Source organism: Triticum aestivum, chromosome 1A, assembly GCF_018294505.1.
Source record: "Triticum aestivum cultivar Chinese Spring chromosome 1A, IWGSC CS RefSeq v2.1, whole genome shotgun sequence".
NCBI classification, from domain to species: Eukaryota; Viridiplantae; Streptophyta; class Magnoliopsida; order Poales; family Poaceae; genus Triticum; species Triticum aestivum.
In genome coordinates, this window is record NC_057794.1 from 504777775 (window position 1) to 504796195 (window position 18421).

At 44.2% G+C, this 18421-nt stretch overlaps 1 protein-coding gene across 2 annotated transcripts; it reads left to right on the plus strand.

Moving 5' to 3' along the window:
* Positions 1-10321: 10321 nt before the first annotated feature.
* LOC123060835 (transcription elongation factor SPT6 homolog) lies at positions 10322-18421 on the plus strand. Of its 2 annotated transcripts, none has more exons than XM_044483693.1 (17): positions 10322-10737; positions 10848-10958; positions 11239-11374; positions 11454-11541; positions 11635-11773; positions 11867-12002; positions 12106-12367; positions 12452-12640; positions 12716-12826; positions 12920-13306; positions 13452-13562; positions 13658-14452; positions 14922-15063; positions 15143-16293; positions 16391-16600; positions 16744-17200; positions 17764-18421. In XM_044483693.1, exons 1-17 carry the CDS (start codon positions 10707-10709, stop codon positions 18201-18203), a joined length of 4896 nt encoding a protein of 1631 aa, XP_044339628.1. In that variant the 5' UTR covers positions 10322-10706; the 3' UTR covers positions 18204-18421. The 2 variants fall into 2 exon arrangements, with proteins under 2 accessions (XP_044339628.1, XP_044339635.1); XM_044483700.1 differs by having other exon boundaries at positions 10323-10737; positions 17767-18421.

Below are 18421 nucleotides of genomic sequence, written 5' to 3' on the forward strand. Positions count from 1 at the left end.
AGAACATAGTTGAGTTGCGCCATGCAATAGGATATTAGTGTAGTTCACAAAGGTTTCAGCAATAAATTATGTCTTAAATCATCATTAACATGACATGTGATTGTATCTTGCACTAATTCCAGCTGCTAAGTTCTCTAAATATTAAAGAAAATATTCTAAGTGGTATGTTCTCAAAACTAATGCGTGCTGGAAATAGATGTTCACTAGCATGATTCCTGATTTAATCTTCAATTTTTTTTAAAGTGAGTGAGGGTGTGTGCTGGAAATAGATGTTCATCTTATTGAGTTATATTTTCGCGAATATGCAAAGCATGCGTATTTTTTCATTGATAGAAGAAGAGAGAATGAGTACAAGTGAGGTACAACACATGCAGGAACGCAAGGTGTGAACATGGTGCCCAAAATAGAAAAAGAAGAGAGATAAGGTGCTTGGCCCGAACAAGCAAACAACACAGCTAAGCCCACTAACTAGAGAAGTAGTCCAAACCAGGTAAAGTCAGAAAACCACGAATTCACCACCGGCGACACCGCGAGCACGCAAGACGACACCTTCAAGAAGGAAAACAACATCGCGACGCCATTGTCGTCCGATCTCGAGGATGGGCGCGGGGAGAGGCCATGACAACACCTCCAGGGAGGAGACGGCACTCGCGAGTGTCGCCGTTGCCAACATCGACAAGCCGAGTAGGGATTTCTCCATGGCCTATGTCTGAGCAATCCCAAAGCCAAAGCCACCGGATCGGAACCGGGAGTCGAAAGCCACATGTAGGTTGAAGAACCACCACCACCAGAGGGGAGCCGCGTTGGACACGCGAACCTTGGGCATGACAAGGGGTGGGGCAGCAAGGTGTCCGGGGTTGGGGAGTCGGTTGGGCAAAAGGGGGCCGATGCAGGGAACACGACGGCGATCGACGACGCCGACAAGCCACGAACTGGAGGAGACACAGATCCGGGCTGCTGGGGCCAAAGCCGTCAGGACACTGGAATACGCAGGTCGAGGGCCGCCGGGTCCGGAGCTACACCAGCGAGGGTTCCAACGCAAGGGCATGAGCTGAAGGAAATATGCCCTAGAGGCAATAATAAAGTTATTATTTATTTCCTTATATCATGATAAATGTTTATTATTCATGCTAGAATTGTATTAAACCGGAAACATAATACATGTGTGAATACATAGACAAACAGAGTGTCACTAGTATGCCTCTACTTGACTAGCTCATTGATCAAAGATGGTTATGTTTCCTAACCATAGACATGAGTTGTCATTTGATTAACGGGATCACATCATTAGGAGAATGATGTGATTGACTTGACCCATTGTGTTAGCATAGCACTTGATCGTTTAGTTTGTTGTTGTTGCTTTCTTCATGACTTATACATGTTCCTATGACTATGAGATTATGCAACTCCCGTTTACCGGAGGAACACTTTGTGTGCTACCAAACGTCACAACGTAACTGGGTGATTATAAAGGTGCTCTACAGGTGTCTCCGAAGGTACTTGTTGGGTTGGCGTATTTCGAGATTAGGATTTGTCACTCCGATTGTCGGAGAGGTATCTCTGGGCCCTCTCGGTAATGCACATCACTTAAGCCTTGTAAGCATTGCAACTAATGAGTTAGTTGCAGGATGATGTATTACGAAACGAGTAAAGAGACTTGCTGATAACGAGATTGAACTAGGTATTGAGATACCGACGATCGAATCTCGGGCAAGTAACATACCGATGACAAAGGGAACAACGTATGCTGTTATGCAGTCTGACCGATAAAGATCTTCGTAGAATATGTGGGAGCCAATATGAGCATCCAGGTTCCGCTATTGGTTATTAACCGGAGACCTGTCTCGGTCATGTCTACATTGTTCTCCAACCCGTAGGGTCCGCACGCTTAAGGTTTCGATGACAGTTATATTATGAGTTTATGAGTTTTGATGTACCGAAGGAGTTCGGAGTCCCGGATGAGATCGGGGACATGACAAGGAGTCTCGAAATGGTCGAGACGTAAAGATCGATATATTGGACGACTATATTCGGACATCGGAAAGGTTTCGAGTGATTTGGGTATTTTTTGGAGTACCGGAGAGTTACGGGAATTCGCCGGGGAGTATATGGGCCTTATTGGGCCATACGGGAATAGAGGAGAGAGGCCAAAAGGAAGGAGGCGCCCCCCTCTGGTCCGAATTGGACAAGGGGTGCAGCCCACTTTTCCTTGTTCCTCTCCCCCTCTTTCCTTCTCTCCTACTCCAACAAGGGGAGGAGTCCTACTCCCGGTGGGAGTAGGACTCCCCCCTTGGCGCGCCCTCCTCCTAGGCCAGCCGCCTCCCTCCCTTGCTCCTTTATATACGGGGGCAGGGGCACCCCATAGACACAACAATTGATCATTGATCTCTTAGCCGTGTGCGTGCCCCCCTCCACCATAATCCTCAATAATATTGTAGCGGTGCTTAGGCGAAGCCCTGCGACAGTAGAACATCAAGATCGTCACCATGCCGTCGTGCTAACGGAACTCTTCCCCGACATTCTACTGGATCGGAGTCCAGGGATCATCATCGTGTTGAACGTGTGCTAGAACTCGGAGGTGCCGTAGTTTCAGTGCTTGATCGGTCGGGCCGTGAAGACGTACGACTACATCAACCGCGTTGTTATAATGCTTCTGCTTCCGGTCTACAAGGGTACGTAGACAACACTCTCCCCTCTCGTTGCTATGCATAACCATGATCTTGCGTGTGCGTAGGAAGTTTTTTGAAATTACTACGTTCCCCAACAGTGGCATCCGAGCCAGGTTTTATGCGTTGATGTTATATGCACGAGTAGAACACAAGTGAGTTGTGGGCGATATAAGTCATACTGCTTACCAACATGTCATACTTTGGTTCGACGGTATTGTTGGATGAAGCGGCCCGGACCGACATTACACGTACGCTTACGCGAGACTGGTTCTACCGACGTGCTTTGCACACAGGTGGCTGTCGGGTGTTAGTTTCTCCAACTTTAGTCGAACTGAGTGTGGCTACGCCCAGTCCTTGCGAAGGTTAAAACAGCACCAACTTGACAAACTATCGTTGTGGTTTTGATGCGTAGGTAAGAACGGTTCTTGCTAAAGCCCGTAGCAGCCACGTAAAACTTGCAACAACAAAGTAGAGGACGTCTAACTTATTTTTGCAGGGCATGTTGTGATGTGATATGGTCAAGACATGATGCTAAATTTTATTGTATGAGATGATCATGTTTTGTAACCGAGTTATCGGCAACTGGCAGGAGCCATATGGTTGTCGCTTTATTGTATGCAATGCAATCGCACTGTAATGCTTTACTTTATCACTAAGTGGTAGCGATAGTCGTGGAAGCATAAGATTGGCGAGACGACAACGATGCTACGATGGAGATCAAGGTGTCGCGCCGGTGACAATGGTGATCATGACGGTACTTCAGAGATGGAGATCACAAGTACAAGATGATGATGGCCATATCATATCACTTATATTGATTGCATGTGATGTTTATATTTTATGCATCTTATCTTGCTTTGATTGACGGTAGCATTATAAGATGATCTCTCACTAAATTTCAAGATAAAAGTGTTCTCCCTGAGTATGCACCGTTGCCAAAGTTCGTCGTGCCCAGACACCACGTGATGATCGGGTGTGATAAGCTCTACGTCCATCTACAACGGGTGCAAGCCAGTTTTGCACACGCAGAATACTCAGGTTAAACTTGACGAGCCTAGCATATGCACATATGGCCTCGGAACACTGAGACCGAAATGTCGAGCGTGAATCATATAGTAGATATTATCAACATATTCATGTTCACCATTGAAAGCTACTCCATTTCACGTGATGATCGGTTATGGTTTAGTTGATTTGGATCACGTGATCACTTAGAAGATTAGAGGGATGTCTTTCTAAGTGGGAGTTCTTAAGTAATATGATTAATTGAACTTTAATTTATCATGAACTTAGTCCTGTTAGTATTAGCATATCTATGTTATAGATCAATAGCTCGCGATGTTGCTCCCCATTTAATTTTTATATGTTCCTAGAGAAAACTAAGTTGAAAGATGTTAGTAGCAATGATGCGGATTGGATCCGTGATCTGAGGTTTATCCTCATTGTTGCACAGAAGAATTATGTCCTTAATGCACCGCTAGGTGACAGACCTATTGCAGGAGCAGATGCAGACGTCATGAACGTTTGGCTAGCTCAATATGATGACTACTCGATAGTTTAGTGCGCCATGCTTAAACGGCTTAGAATCGGTACTTCAAAGACGTTTTGAACGTCATGGACCATATGAGATGTTCCAGGAGTTGAAGTTAATATTTCTAGCAAATACCTGAGTTGAGAGATATGAAGTCTCCAACAAGTTCTATAGCTAAAAGATGGAGGAGAATGGCTCAAGCAGTGAGCATGTGCTCAGATTGTCTGGGTACTACAATCGCTTGAATCAAGTGGGAGTTAATCTTCCAAATAAGATAGTGATTGACAGAGTTCTCTAGTCACCATCACCAAGTTGCTAGAACTTCGTGATGAACTATAATATGCAGGGGATGACGGAAACGATTCCCAAGCTCTTCGTGATGCTGAAATGGACGAAGGTAGAAATCAAGAAAATCATCAAATGTTGATGATTGACAAGACCACTAGTTTCAAGAAAAGGGCAAAGAGAAGAAGGGGAACTTCAAGAAGAACGGCAAGCAAGTTGCTGCTCAAGTGAAGAAGCACAAGTCTGGACGTAAGCCTGAGACTAAGTGCTTTTACTACAAAGGGACTGGTCACTAGAAGCGGAACTGCCCCAAGTATTTAGTGGATAAGAAGGATGGCAAAGTGAACAAAGGTATATTGGATATACATGTTATTGATGTGTACTTTACTAGTGTTTGTAGCAACCCCTTGGTATTTGATACTGGTTCAGTTGCTAAGAGCAGTAACTCGAAACAGGAGATGCAGAGTGAACAGAGACTAGTTAAGGGTGAAGTGATGATGTGTGTTGGAAGTGGTTCCAAGATTGATATGATCATCATCACACACTCCCTATACTTTCGGGATTAGTATTGAACCTAAGTAAGTGTTATTTGGTGTTTGCGTTGAGCATGAATATGATTTGATCATCTTTATTGCAATACGGCTATTCATTTAAGTAAGAGAATAAATTGTTGTTCTGTTTACATGAATACAACCTTATATGGTTACACACCCGATGAAAATGGTTCGTTGGATCTCAATAGTAGTGATACACATATTCATAATATTGAAACCAAAATATGCAAAGTTAATAATGATAGTGCAACTTATTTGTGGCACTACCGTTTAGGTCATATTGGTGTAAAGCGCATGAAGAAACTCCATGCTGATGGACTTTTGGAATCACTTGATGCTTGCGAACCATGCCTCATGGGCAAGATGACTAAGACTCCATTCTCTGGAATAATGGAGCGAGCAACAGATTTGTTGGAAATCATACATACCGATGTATGTGGTCCGATGAATATTGAGGCTCACGGAAGGTATCATTATTTTCAGATCTTCACAGATGATTTGAGCAGATATGAGTATATCTACTTGATGAAACAAGTCTGAAATATTTGAAAAGTTCAAAGAATTTCAGAGTGAAGTGGAGAATCATCGTAAAAAAGATAAAAGTTTCTACGATATGATCGCAGAAGTAAAATATTTGAGTTACGAGTTTGGTCTTTAGTTAAAACAATGTGAAATAGTTTCACTACTCATGCCACCTGGAACACTACAGTGTAATGGTGTGTCTGAACGTCGTAACCGTGCTTTATTAGATATGGTGCAATCTATGATGTCTCTTACCGATTACCACTAGCGTTTTGGGGTTATGCATTAGAGACAGCTACATTCACATTAAATAGGGCACCATCTAAATCCGTTGAGACGACACCGTATGAATTGTGGTTTGGCAAGAAACCTAAGCTGTTGTTTCTTAAAGTTTGGGGTTGCGATGCTTATGTGAAAAGTTTCATCCTGATAAGCTCAAACCCAAATCGGAAAAGTGCGTCTTCATAGGATACCCAAAAGTTACTGTTGGGTACACCTTCTAGCACAGATCCGAAGGCAAGATATTCGTTGCTAAGAATGGATCCTTTCTAGAGAAGGAGTTTCTCTCGAAAAAAGTGAGTGGGAGGAAAGTAGAACTTGATGAGGTAACTATATCTGCTCCCTTATTGGAAAGTAGTTCATCACAGAAATCTATTCCTATGACTCCTACACCAATTAGTGAGGAAGCTAATGATGATGATCATGTAACTTCAGATCAAGTTACTACCGAACCTCGTAGGTCAACCAGAATGAAATTCGCACCAGCGTGGTATGATAATTCAGTTCTGGAGGTCATGTTACTTGACCATGACGAACCTACGAACTATGAGGAAGCGATGATGAGCCCAGATTCCGCAAAATGGCTTGAGGCCATGAAATCTGAGATGGGATCCATGTATGAGAAGAAAAGTGTGGAGTTTGGTTGACTTGCCCGGTGATCGGCAAGCCATAGAAAATAAATGGATCTTCAAGAGGAAGACGGACGCTGATAGTAGTGTTACTATCTACAAAGCTAGACTTGTCGGAAAAAGGTTTTTCACAAAGTTCAAGGTGTTGACTATGATGAGATTTTCTCACTCGTAGCGATGCTTAAGTCTATCCGAATCATGTTAGCAAATTGCCACATTTTATGAAATCTGGCAAATGGATGTCGAAACTACATTCCTTAATGGATTTCTTAAAGAAGAGTTGTATATGATGCAACCAAAAGGTTTTGTCAATCCTAAAGGTACTAACAAAATATGCAAGCTCCAGCGATCCATCTATGGACTGGTGCAAGCATCTCGGAGTTAGAATATATGCTTTGATAAGTTGATCAAAGCATATAGTTTTATACAGACTTGCAGTGAAGCCTGTATTTACAAGAAAGTGAGTGGGAGCACTACAACATTTCTGATAAGTATATGTGAATGACATATTGTTGATCGGAGATAATGTAGAATTATTCTGCAAATCATAAAGGAATGTTTGAAAGGAGTTTTTCAAAGAAAGACCTCGGTGAAGCTGCTTACATATTGAGCATCAAGATCTATAAAGATAGATCAAGATGCTTGATAAGTTTTTTCAATGAGTACATACCTTGACAAGATTTTGAAGTAGTTCAAAATGGAACAGTCAAAGAAGGAGTTCTTGCCTGTGTTACAAGGTGTGAAGTTGAGTAAGACTCAAAACCCGACCACGACAGAAGATAGAGAGAGAATGAAAGTCATTCCCTATGCCTTAGCCATAGGTTCTATAAAGTATGCCATGTTGTGTACCAGACCTATTGTATACCCTGCCCTGAGTTTGGCAAGGGAGTACAATAGTGAGCTAGGAGTAGATCACTGGACATTGGTCAAAATTATCCTTAGTGGGATAAGGATATGTTTCTCGATTATGGAGGTGACAAAAGGTTCATCGTAAAGGGTTACGTCGATACAAGTTTTGACACTGATCCAGATGACTCTAAGTCTCAATCTGGATACATATTGAAAGTGGGAGCAATTAGGTAGAGTAGCTCCGTGCAGAGCATTGTTGACATAGAAATTTGCAAAATACGTACGGATCTAAATGTGGCAGACCCGTTGACTAAACTTCTCTCACAAGCAAAACATGATCACATCTTAGTACTCTTTGGGTGTTAATCACATAGCAATGTGAACTAGATTATTGACTCTATTAAACCCTTTGGGTGTTGGTCACATGTCGATGTGAACTATGGATGTTAATCACATGGTGATGTGAACTATTGGTATTAAATCACATGGCGATGTGAACTAGATTATTGACTCTAGTGCAAGTGGGAGACTGAAGGAAATATGCCCTAGAGGCAATAATAAAGTTATTATTTATTTCCTTATATCATGATAAATGTTTATTATTCATGCTAGAATTGTATTAAACCAGAAACACAATACATGTGTGAATACATAGACAAACAGAATGTCACTAGTATGCCTCTACTTGACTAGCTCGTTGATCAAAGATGGTTATGTTTCCTAACCATAGACATGAGTTGTCATTTGATTAACAGGATCACATCATTAGGAGAATGATGTGATTGACTTGACCCATTCTGTTAGCATAGCACTTGATCGTTTAGTTTGTTGCTGTTGCTTTCTTCATGACTTATACATGTTCCTATGACTATGAGATTATGCAACTCCCGTTTACCGGAGGAACACTTTGTGTGCTACCAAACGTCACAACGTAACTGAGTGATTATAAAGGTGCTCTACAGGTGTCTCCGAAGGTACTTGTTGGGTTGGCGTATTTCGAGATTAGGATTTGTCACTCCGATTGTCGGAGAGGTATCTCTGGGCCCTCTCGGTAATGCACATCACTTAAGCCTTGCAAGCATTGCAACTAATGAGTTAGTTGCAGGATGATGTATTACGAAACGAGTAAAGAGACTTGCCGGTAACGAGATTGAACTAGGTATTGAGATACCGACGATCGAATCTCGGGCAAGTAACATACCGATGACAAAGGGAACAACGTATGTTGTTATGCGGTCTGATCGATAAAGATCTTCGTAGAATATGTGGGAGCCAATATGAGCATCCAGGTTCCGCTATTGGTTATTGGTCGGAGACGTGTCTCGGTCATGTCTACATTGTTCTCGAACCCGTAGGGTCCACACGCTTAAGGTTTCGATGACAGTTATATTATGAGTTTATGAGTTTTGATGTATCGAAGGAGTTCGGAGTCCCGAATGAGATCGGGGACATGACGAGGAGTCTCGAAATGTTCGAGACGTAAAGATCGATATATTGGACGACTATATTCAGACATCGGAAAGGTTCCGAGTGATTTGGGTATTTTTCGGAGTACCGGAGAGTTACGGGAATTCGCCGGGGAGTATATGGGCCTTATTGGGCCATACGGGAATAGATGAGAGAGGCCAAAAGGAAGGAGGCGCCCCCCTCTGGTCCGAATTGGACAAGGGGTGCAACCCACTTTTCCTTGTTCCTCTCCCCCTCTTTTCTTCTCTCCTACTCAAACAAGGGAAGGATGAGTCCTACTCCCGGTGGGAGTAGGACCCCCCCTTGGCGCGCCCTCCTCCTAGGCCGGGCGCCTCCCTCCCTTGCTCCTTTATATACGGGGGCAGGGGGCACCCCATAAAAACAACAATTGATCATTGATCTGTTAGCCGTGTGCGGTGCCCCCCTCCACCATAATCCTCAATAATATTGTAGCGGTGCTTAGGCGAAGCCCTGCGACGGTAGAACATCAAGATCGTCACAATGCCGTCGTGCTGACGGAACTCTTCCCCGACATTCTGCTGGATCGGAGTCCGGGGATCGTCATCGAGCTGAACATGTGCTAGAACTCGGAGGTGCCGTAGTTTCAGTGCTTGATCGGTCGGGCCGTGAAGACGTACGACTACATCAACCGCGTTGTTATAACGCTTCCGCTTCCGGTCTACAACGGTACATAGACAACACTCTCCCCTCTCGTTGCTATGTATCACCATGATCTTGCGTGTGCGTAGGAATTTTTTTAAAATTACTACATTCCCCAACATGAGCACCTGTAGAACACCAGCAGGCACGCCGCAAGGGCTGACCGGCGCTGGGGAGGCACCACCGGAAGCACACCAAAAAGCCGCACCTTGAAGCCATGGCCGCAGCTCAGATGGAGAAGAGCGTCGTGAGGATGAGAGGGAAGGGGGATTGTAAGCCGGATACAATTGCGTGTGTGTGTGTGGGTGGGTGGGGGGGAATGTATAGGTTAGACATGATTTGTGTTAAACCCTAAAATATATAACCCCCCCCTAGCAATGCACGACACCAGCACTAGCCGTGACCAGTGTCGGAGGATGGGCCGCGGGTACAAAAAGAGAAAGACAAAGAGGAGGAAGAAGATGGCGATCATAGAATTTTATCACCGAAGAAAAATAGACAACTGATGCTTAGTTGCTCTCATTGTATCCACTAAAGAAATTAAAAAAATGATATATATTTGAAGGACTTCACTCGATTCATTTAGTCATCAGTTTGATTTATTTTTCTGTATTTCGCCCGTAGCAACGTACGAGCATTCTACTAGTATTGACGGTGTTGTACTGGGCTGGTAACAAATGCATTTTGGGTGCGATCATCTATCCAACCAAAAGTTGACCCGAACATCACCACTAGACCCTGTGAAAAGAACGATGTCACAATAATACCCTCGCGGGAAGCAAAGCAGAAACCTACTCGCAGATATTACAGTGGTATCAAATAAATACAGGGGCCGTATTGAAAACAAACTACCCCCAAATCCATTCTCATTACTTAACCGACCCCTCCCCAATCGCAGCACACTCTCCACCGCCCCACCTCCAAGCCCCCGGCGACCAAAGCCCCGCCTCGACCTCGCCGCCGCACCAGCCCACGGTTCGCGGCTACCCGGCCGCCGCCGGATTCGCCTCCTCGCCGGCGGGTGAAGTCGGTCGACCCTCGGCTCAGGCGCTTCGCATCGCCCGCCCCCTCGGCGTCGGCTCGGGCACGGGCCGCTCTCCCCTTCCTCGAAACCCTAGATTCCGCCGCCCCGCGCGCGGTGCGATCGTGCGGCTCGCGGCCTCCCGCGATGCCCATATAAGGAGCGCACCCCCCTCCCCCGAGGCTCTCGATACAACCGCTCTCGCGCTCTAGGGTTTGCGCCGCCGCCGCCTCGAGGACAATGGGACGCACGGTGGTTTCCGACGACGAAGGTACGCGATTTCGTTGCTGATTCCTGCGGTTTCGCGTGTTTTGGTGCCCTCGGCGGCGGTTTGTGCGCGTTTTCTGATGGGAAAAGCTCGTGCGTCTGTTCGAACCCTAGAGGACGACTTCATCGAGGCCGAGGAAGAGGACGAGCCGCGGCCGTCACGGAGGGCCAGGGATGATGTCGACGAGCAGGACGACGATGAGGAGGAGGAGGACGACGATGAAGGTTAGTTTCTCCTAACGATCTCTCCATCAGGTTTGCTCGCGTGAGCGATTTTGTGGCTTGATTTATCCTTTCCTCTCGATTGGAATGCTTTTATGTGCTGTGCGGTACTGTGCTTCGGGCGTTCTCTTGCTTGATTTCTTATTTCAGTTGTTCTTGTTGTCTATTACGATGTTTTGGTATCGATTCCAGTTTGCAGCAGTTGCCTTTTTCTAGTTGAATCGCCTGTGATTGTGGTTTCGAGCTAGTACAGCAATAACGGGGTGACCTTGTTTATGAGCAGATGAGGGACAAAATGAGTACGAGAAGGATGGCTTCATAGTGGATGATGCGGATGAAGACGAGGAGGAGGAGGAAGAGGAGGCAAGAGCTAGTGATGATGAAAGACGCAAGAAGAAAAAGAAAAGAAAGAAGAAGAGGTAGTTGCTTTTATGCCTCTCATGAAACAGAGTATGTCTTCTTCTTTGTGAGTTTCTAAACTACAAGAGATGTGGCCAGAGAAACGGAGGATTTCGAGCTTGATGAGGATGACTACATGTTGCTCCAGGATAATAACATTACCGGCATCACTCGTCCGAAGCCTCCTGTATGTTTGAAGATAATCTTTGTGTCTGTTTCGGACTCCCATGAGTTTTTGCAGGCTTCTCAGTAATGTTCCTTTTCATTTTTCCTACGGCAGGAAAACAAGTTTAAGCGGTTGAAGAAGGCAGGACGGGAATCTGAAATGGATGGGCGTTCTGGCTTCTCTGATCATGACGGAGCAGGAAAAAGCCGGACTGCTGAGGAGACAGTTCGTAGCTCCTTGTTTGGTAATGAAGGTACGTGCTTCTGAATCCTTTTCACGTTGCTTGTTTTCCAATGCTGGAAGTTTCCTGTCTAATTTTTAATTCGCTGCAATATCATTTGCTCAGAACCGTTTGAGGAAGATTTTGTCGAGGAGGATCAGCAGGTAGATGAAGATGAGGTTGGTGAAGATGATATGGATGATGAAATGGGCGATTTCATTGTGGACGAAGAGGAAATCGATGTGAATGGCCAAGTTGTGAAGTATGCTCTTATGTTCTGTATTGTGTGTTAATGGTTCTCTATCCATGTGAAATTATTCAGACCTTATATTTGTATTAATTGCACACATGCTTTTGTACTGCAGAAGGAAGAAGGTTAAAAGAAAGCCTCTGCGACAAGCTGCAGGTGTATCATCATCTGCGCTACAAGAGGCCCATGATATATTTGGGGATGTTGATGAGCTATTAGCACTAAGAAAGCAAGAGCTTGAGAGGGATGCTATTAATTCTGGCGAGTTGAGAGGAAACAGGCTTGAAGATGAGTTTGAACCATTTATTCTTGCAGAAAAGTATATGACACCAAAGGACGAGCAGATAAAAGAAACTGATATACCTGAGAGGATCCAGGTAAGTTACCAGTTAGACACGTTGGAAGTCTGTCTTGATTTTGGTTTGTAATGCATATCTGATTCATAATTGCTTCTTCCTCAGCTGTCTGAAGAGTTAACTGGCCATCCTATAGATGGCGAGGCAAATAGAGAGGAAGAAAGTGTATGGATACACAACCAACTAACGGGGGATGGGTTTCTGTCCCTTTTTAGCAATGAGCAAGTGAACAGGGAGATTGATCAGAGCGACATCGTGAATGTCTTGAACATGCTACATACCCACAAATTTGAAGTACGAAAAACTATAGGATCTTGTTGCATAATTTCTTATGTTTGATCTGCTGACGTGGTTATTGTTGCCTGTTAGGTTCCATTCATTGCAATGTACAGGAAGGAAAGTTGCCTGAGTCTGTTAAAAGATAATGATTCCAATGAACAAGCAAATGAAGAAGAAAAACGTAAAATGAAGTGGCATAAGGTAACTGTTCAGTGTCCACTACTAGACAGGTGTTAGTCTCCCTTAATTATCAAGATTTTACAATTGCTGACACAGTTCGTCTGTTGTTTGTAGCTGCTTTGGGCTGTTCAGACCTTAGACAGAAAGTGGCTTCTTCTTCAGAAGCGCAAGGTTGCTTTGCAGGTTTACTATGAGAGAAGATATGATGACGAGAAACGAAGAATAGACGATGTTACAAGACAGGCACTTAATCGACAACTCTATAACTCTATCAGTGAGGCACTGAGGGATGCAAAATCAGAGAAAGAAGTGGAGGATGTTGACGCGAAATTCAATTTACATTTCCCTCCTGGCGAAGTTGAAGAAGTAGGTCAATTTAAGCGGCCAAAAAGGAAATCCTTGTACAGTATTTGTCATAAGGCAGGGTTGTGGGAGGTTGCTAACCAATTTGGTCGGAGTGCTGAGCAATTAGGCCAGCATCTAACTTTAACGAGGATACCTGTAAGTGATCTAATCTCACACTTTGCATTATCATTCTATGGAAGGATACTGCATATGCAACCTATTCTTGATCTGCATATGACATTCTGTGCCCTGGCTAAATCTATTGTACCCGTGACACCTTATCTGCTTCTGCTGCTTTCAGGAAGCGGGTGAGCTTGACAGTGGAAAAGATTCTCCTGAAGATGTTGCTGCAAATTTCACATGCGCAATGTTTGAAACGCCACAAGATGTTCTTCGGGGTGCTAGACACATGGTACCATCATCTTACAAATTTAACAAGTCCTCATAGGAAGCTAGGCTATTCATTTCATCTGACCTGATCCAGTTTCATTTATTTTATCTTATCAGGCAGCAGTTGAGATCGGTTGTGAGCCCATTGTAAAAAAGCATATCAGGTTTATCTTCATGAATAAAGCAGTTGTATCAACAAAGCCCACACCTGAGGGTCATTTGGTCATAGATCCTTACCATCAATTATCAGGTGTGAAGTGGCTGCATGAGAAACCACTAAACAAGTTTGGAGATGCTCAGTGGCTTCTTATTCAGAAAGCAGAGGAAGAAAAACTTCTCAAGGTTACCATAACATTGCCAGAGGATGCAAAGAAAGCGCTCATGTCTGAGGCTCGTGAGAATTACTTAAGTGACTGTGTCAGCAAGTCTGCACAATTGTGGGATGAGCAACGGAAGATGATACTGGATGATGCCTTCTTGAATTTTCTACTTCCATCAATGGAGAAGGAAGCTCGATCACTGTTGACAGCAAAAGCCAAAAGTTTTCTGTCTATGGAATATGGGAAACAGTTCTGGGACAAGGTTTCTGTTGGTCCTTGGAAGAAGAAGGATGCGGACAAGAAGGATTCGGACATTGATCTGGATGATGAATCAGAGTTACGAGTAATGGCCTGCTGCTGGGGTCCTGGGAAGCCAGCAACCACATTTGTAATGCTAGACTCATCAGGAGAATTGGTTGATGTTCTGTATGCTGGTTCTATTAGTCTTAGATCTCAAGGTGTTGCTGAGCAGCAGCGGAAGAGGAATGATCAGCAGAGGGTTCTGAAGTTCATGACCGACCATTCGCCACATGTTGTGTGTGTAGGAGCTTCAAATTTGAATTGCAGACAACTCAAGGATGATATTTATGAGGTATAATTTATCTTATTTGTTTGCAAGTGAATTATGGCTGGTATTGTTTCTGTTCATAAGTATACGCTTGATGTTGTTCTCCTTTCATCTGTTCGTTATTTCGACTGGCATAATGTATCACCAAGTCCGGTCACGACCATTGATCAGTTATTGCTGCCAATGCAGAAATTATTATCGTTGATTTTCTTTTGTCAATTGCATGGTAGCCTATTTTTCTCCTATTGTGATAAGTAGAGACAAAGATGCCATCACGTGTTCTGCTAGGGGATTCCTTGGGTTTGCAGTTCCTTTTTAATGCTTACTGGTGTTCTTCCATCATACATAAAAATTCTGGCAGTTGTTACTGGCTGGGTGCTGGCTCCAGTATTTCTATCCACATGAATATTTCCTGTTCTTCTGTTCTGTTTCTTGTTTGGCATGGATGTGGCATTGTATAGTGTCAATAAAATAATCTGTTTGCTTTGTATAGGTTATTTTCAAAATGGTGGAAGACCACCCAAGAGATGTGAACCCACAAATGGAAAATTTCAGCATTGTCTATGGTGATGAATCTGTGCCTCGCTTGTACGAGAACTCTCGAATATCTTCAGATCAGCTGCCTGCCCAGTCAGGTATGGTACAACGTGTTGATTTACTGTTTGCTCTTTTGGTCACGAACCTTTCTAAATATGTACTTATAATTATGTATAGCTATCGTGAAGCGTGCTGTGGCGCTTGGTCGGTACTTGCAAAATCCTTTGGCGATGGTTGCAACACTCTGTGGACCCGGGAAAGAGATATTGTCATGGAAACTACACCCGCTTGAACAGTTCCTTACTCCTGATGAGAAGTATGAAGTTGTCGAGCAAGTAATGGTCGATGCAACAAATCAGATTGGTTTTGATGTTAATCTTGCTGCTAGCCATGAGTGGCATTTTTCCACTTTGCAGTTTGTTGCTGGTCTGGGACCGCGCAAAGCTTCAGCTTTGCAGAAGGAGTTGGTAAGAGAGGGATCCATTTTTAGTCGCAAGGAGCTGGTGAAACCCTTAGGCAGGAAAGTATTCATGAATGCGTCTGGGTTTTTACGCGTCCGACGAAGTGGTGCTGCTGCAGCTAGTGCCCAGATCATTGATCTTCTTGAGGATACAAGGATCCATCCTGAATCATATGCGTTGGCGAAGAATTTGGCCAAGGATGTCTGTGCTGAGGATGGACCTGAAGCGAATGAGATGGATGATGATGAGCAAGAGATGGCAATTGAGCATGTGAGAGAGAAGCAGGAACAGCTTGAACGTCTTGACATAGATGAATACAGCAGAAGCATCGGAGATGATAAGAGAGAAACATTGCTTGACATAAAGTTGGAGCTAAAGTGTGGTTTCTCTGATCGGAGGACCCCTTATGCCGAGCCAAGTCCAGATGAGGAGTTCTGGTTGCTTTCTGGTGAAACTGAGGACAACATATCAGATGGAAGGATTGTTCAAGTAACTGTTCGGCATATACAAGATAACCGAATAATTTGCACCTTTGATTCTGGATTGAAAGCCATAGTTATGGGAGACAACTATTCTGATGATGGCTTTGATCTAGAATCACTGCAGTTACATGAGGGCGATGTATTAACTGGCAAAATTAAGAATGTGAACAAAAATAGGTTCATAGTTTACCTAACATGCAAGAGCAGTGAAATGAAGAGATGGCCACTCTCGAGAAATAACCATGATCCATACAACCGTGAACAAAACATGGTTCCTACCCAGGATGAGAAGGCTCGGAAACAGAAGGAAGCAAAGAAACATTTCAAGCCCCGGATGATCGTTCATCCTCACTTTCAGAATTTGACGGTGGAAGAGGCAATGCAGGTGTGTTGTCCTGTTGAATAGATCTGTTATGCCCCTTCAGTTTCTTTAACATCTTTCCCTTTCTGTAATAGTATCTGATCTTAACTTGTTGAAACAGTTCTTGGGGGACAAAGAGCCTGGCGAGAAAGTCATTCGGCCTAGTTCCAGGGGCCCATCATTTCTAACGCTTACCCTGAAGATATTTGATGGTGTCTTTGCACACAAGGAGATCACTGAAAGTGGGAAGGATCATAAAGATATTACCAGTTTGCTTCGACTCGGAAAAACACTGACCATTGGTGATGAAACTTTCGAAGATCTTGATGAGGTTGGTTTGCATACAAGATGATTTCCATAGAAATATTTCTGTTGACATCAGTTTGCTGCAATTCCATTTCTGTTATAGCAGTCAAGATTGGCATTTGTTTTAATTTTTGGTAAATGTATGTTTCTTTCCTTAAAAATGTGCAGGTAATAGACAGATATGTGGATCCATTGGTAGGCCACCTGAAAAGCATGCTCTCTTATCGCAAATTCAGGAAAGGGTTAAAAGGCGAAGTTGATGATATGTTGAGGGCTGAGAAATCAGAGAATCCTATGAGAATAGTCTATTGTTTTGGCATATCTCATGAACATCCAGGCACCTTCATATTATCTTACATCAGGAGTACAAACCCGCATCATGAGTATGTTGGGTTATACCCAAAGGGCTTCAGATTCCGGAAGAAAGATTTTGACAGCATTGATCGCCTTGTGTCATATTTTCAAAAACATATTGACAAACCACCACCTGATGCTGGCCCTTCAATGCGAAATGTTGCGGCAATGGTACCTATGAAAAATTCAGCTTGGGGTTCTGGTGGCGCGAATGACGGAAGGAGGGGAGATGGTGATAATGATAGGGACAGACCTTTTTCTGGAAGATCAGGTCAGTCCTTGAATGTGTTTGCATTTTGCAATACTTGGTTATCAAGCACATCTGCATTCAATTGTGTCGTCATTGTTACCACTAACATTTGCTTGCATAGTGTATCTTCGTGTCGATGACCTGTCCTCATTTTCTTACTGGAATTATTGGAACCATATTATGGCTAGTTTCGTTGAAGTCTTGTTAGTACCCACAAAGCAACTGTTTTAAAGGAATTACTGGAACCGCATTATATGGCTAGTTTCATATAAGTTTTGTTGATTCTGATGAAGCAACTGTTTTGAACTTTGTGTCACGGAAAATAATCTGATGTCCCCTGTTCTCAGTGGTTTTCAAACCTACCCTGTATTAGTTTTGCTGGTCTTGTTCTTGTTCTGTCTCCCGTGTTTGTTGATCACCATCATCGCTTCATAGAGTTGTCACTAAGATCCTGCCCAAAAAAAAATGTTAAAAGGATGTTCTGGCGGGCGTGGAAAATAATCTGATGTAACCTGTTCTCAGTGGAAAATAATCTGATGTAACCTGTATGCTATCAATCTTAATTTGTCATTTCTTCTCCTAAGCAGGAGGCAGGTTTGATTCAAGGAACAGTTCTGGCGGCCGTGGACGTGGGCGTGGTCGGGGTCGAGGTAACTTTGGCAGTGATGGTGATGGTGGCGGTGGTGGAGGATGGACTGATAACATAGGCAGTGGGGGAGGTGCGTGGGGCACTGGCGGAGGATCTGGAGGCGGGGATGCTGGATGGGGTGGTGGGGGCGACAGCAACCGTGGCGGCAGTGGGGATGGAGGCTGGGGCGCACCTGCTGCCACTGACGGTGGCACTGGAGGCTGGGGTACACCTGCTGCTGCTGCTGCTGCCACTACTGACGGTGGCGCCGGAGGCTGGGGAGCAGCCACTACACCTGGTGCTGCTGGTGACGACTCAGGATGGGGCAGCGCCAAGAAGGCCGTCCCAGCTCAGGACTCCGGAGGTGGGTGGGGGTCTGGCGGTGGGGGCTGGTGAAGGATCTTTGCTTTGCAGCATAAACCATAAACTAGCTACCGTAGAACTATCAAGTGGAAACTTGTTTTTATGTTTGAACCCTGTTATGCTTCTGCCTAGTGCTGTCGATGGGTGAAAGTTGGCACTGTTTTGCGACTTGGTAATCTGCTAGTTGCTGCTGCTGGTCTTGTTACATTCTGGACGGCCTTATGTTTCAATGCATGTACAGTTTCTAGACA

Bases quoted from the DNA above. Each gene is read 5' to 3' on its own strand.
- LOC123060835 (XM_044483693.1), top strand. From the start codon at position 10,707: ATGGGACGCACGGTGGTTTCCGACGACGAAG. The intron at 10,959-11,238 runs GTTAGTTTCTCC...GTTTATGAGCAG, and splicing joins GGAGGAGGACGACGATGAAG to ATGAGGGACAAAATGAGTAC. The intron at 15,064-15,142 runs GTATGGTACAAC...AATTATGTATAG, and splicing joins TCAGCTGCCTGCCCAGTCAG to CTATCGTGAAGCGTGCTGTG.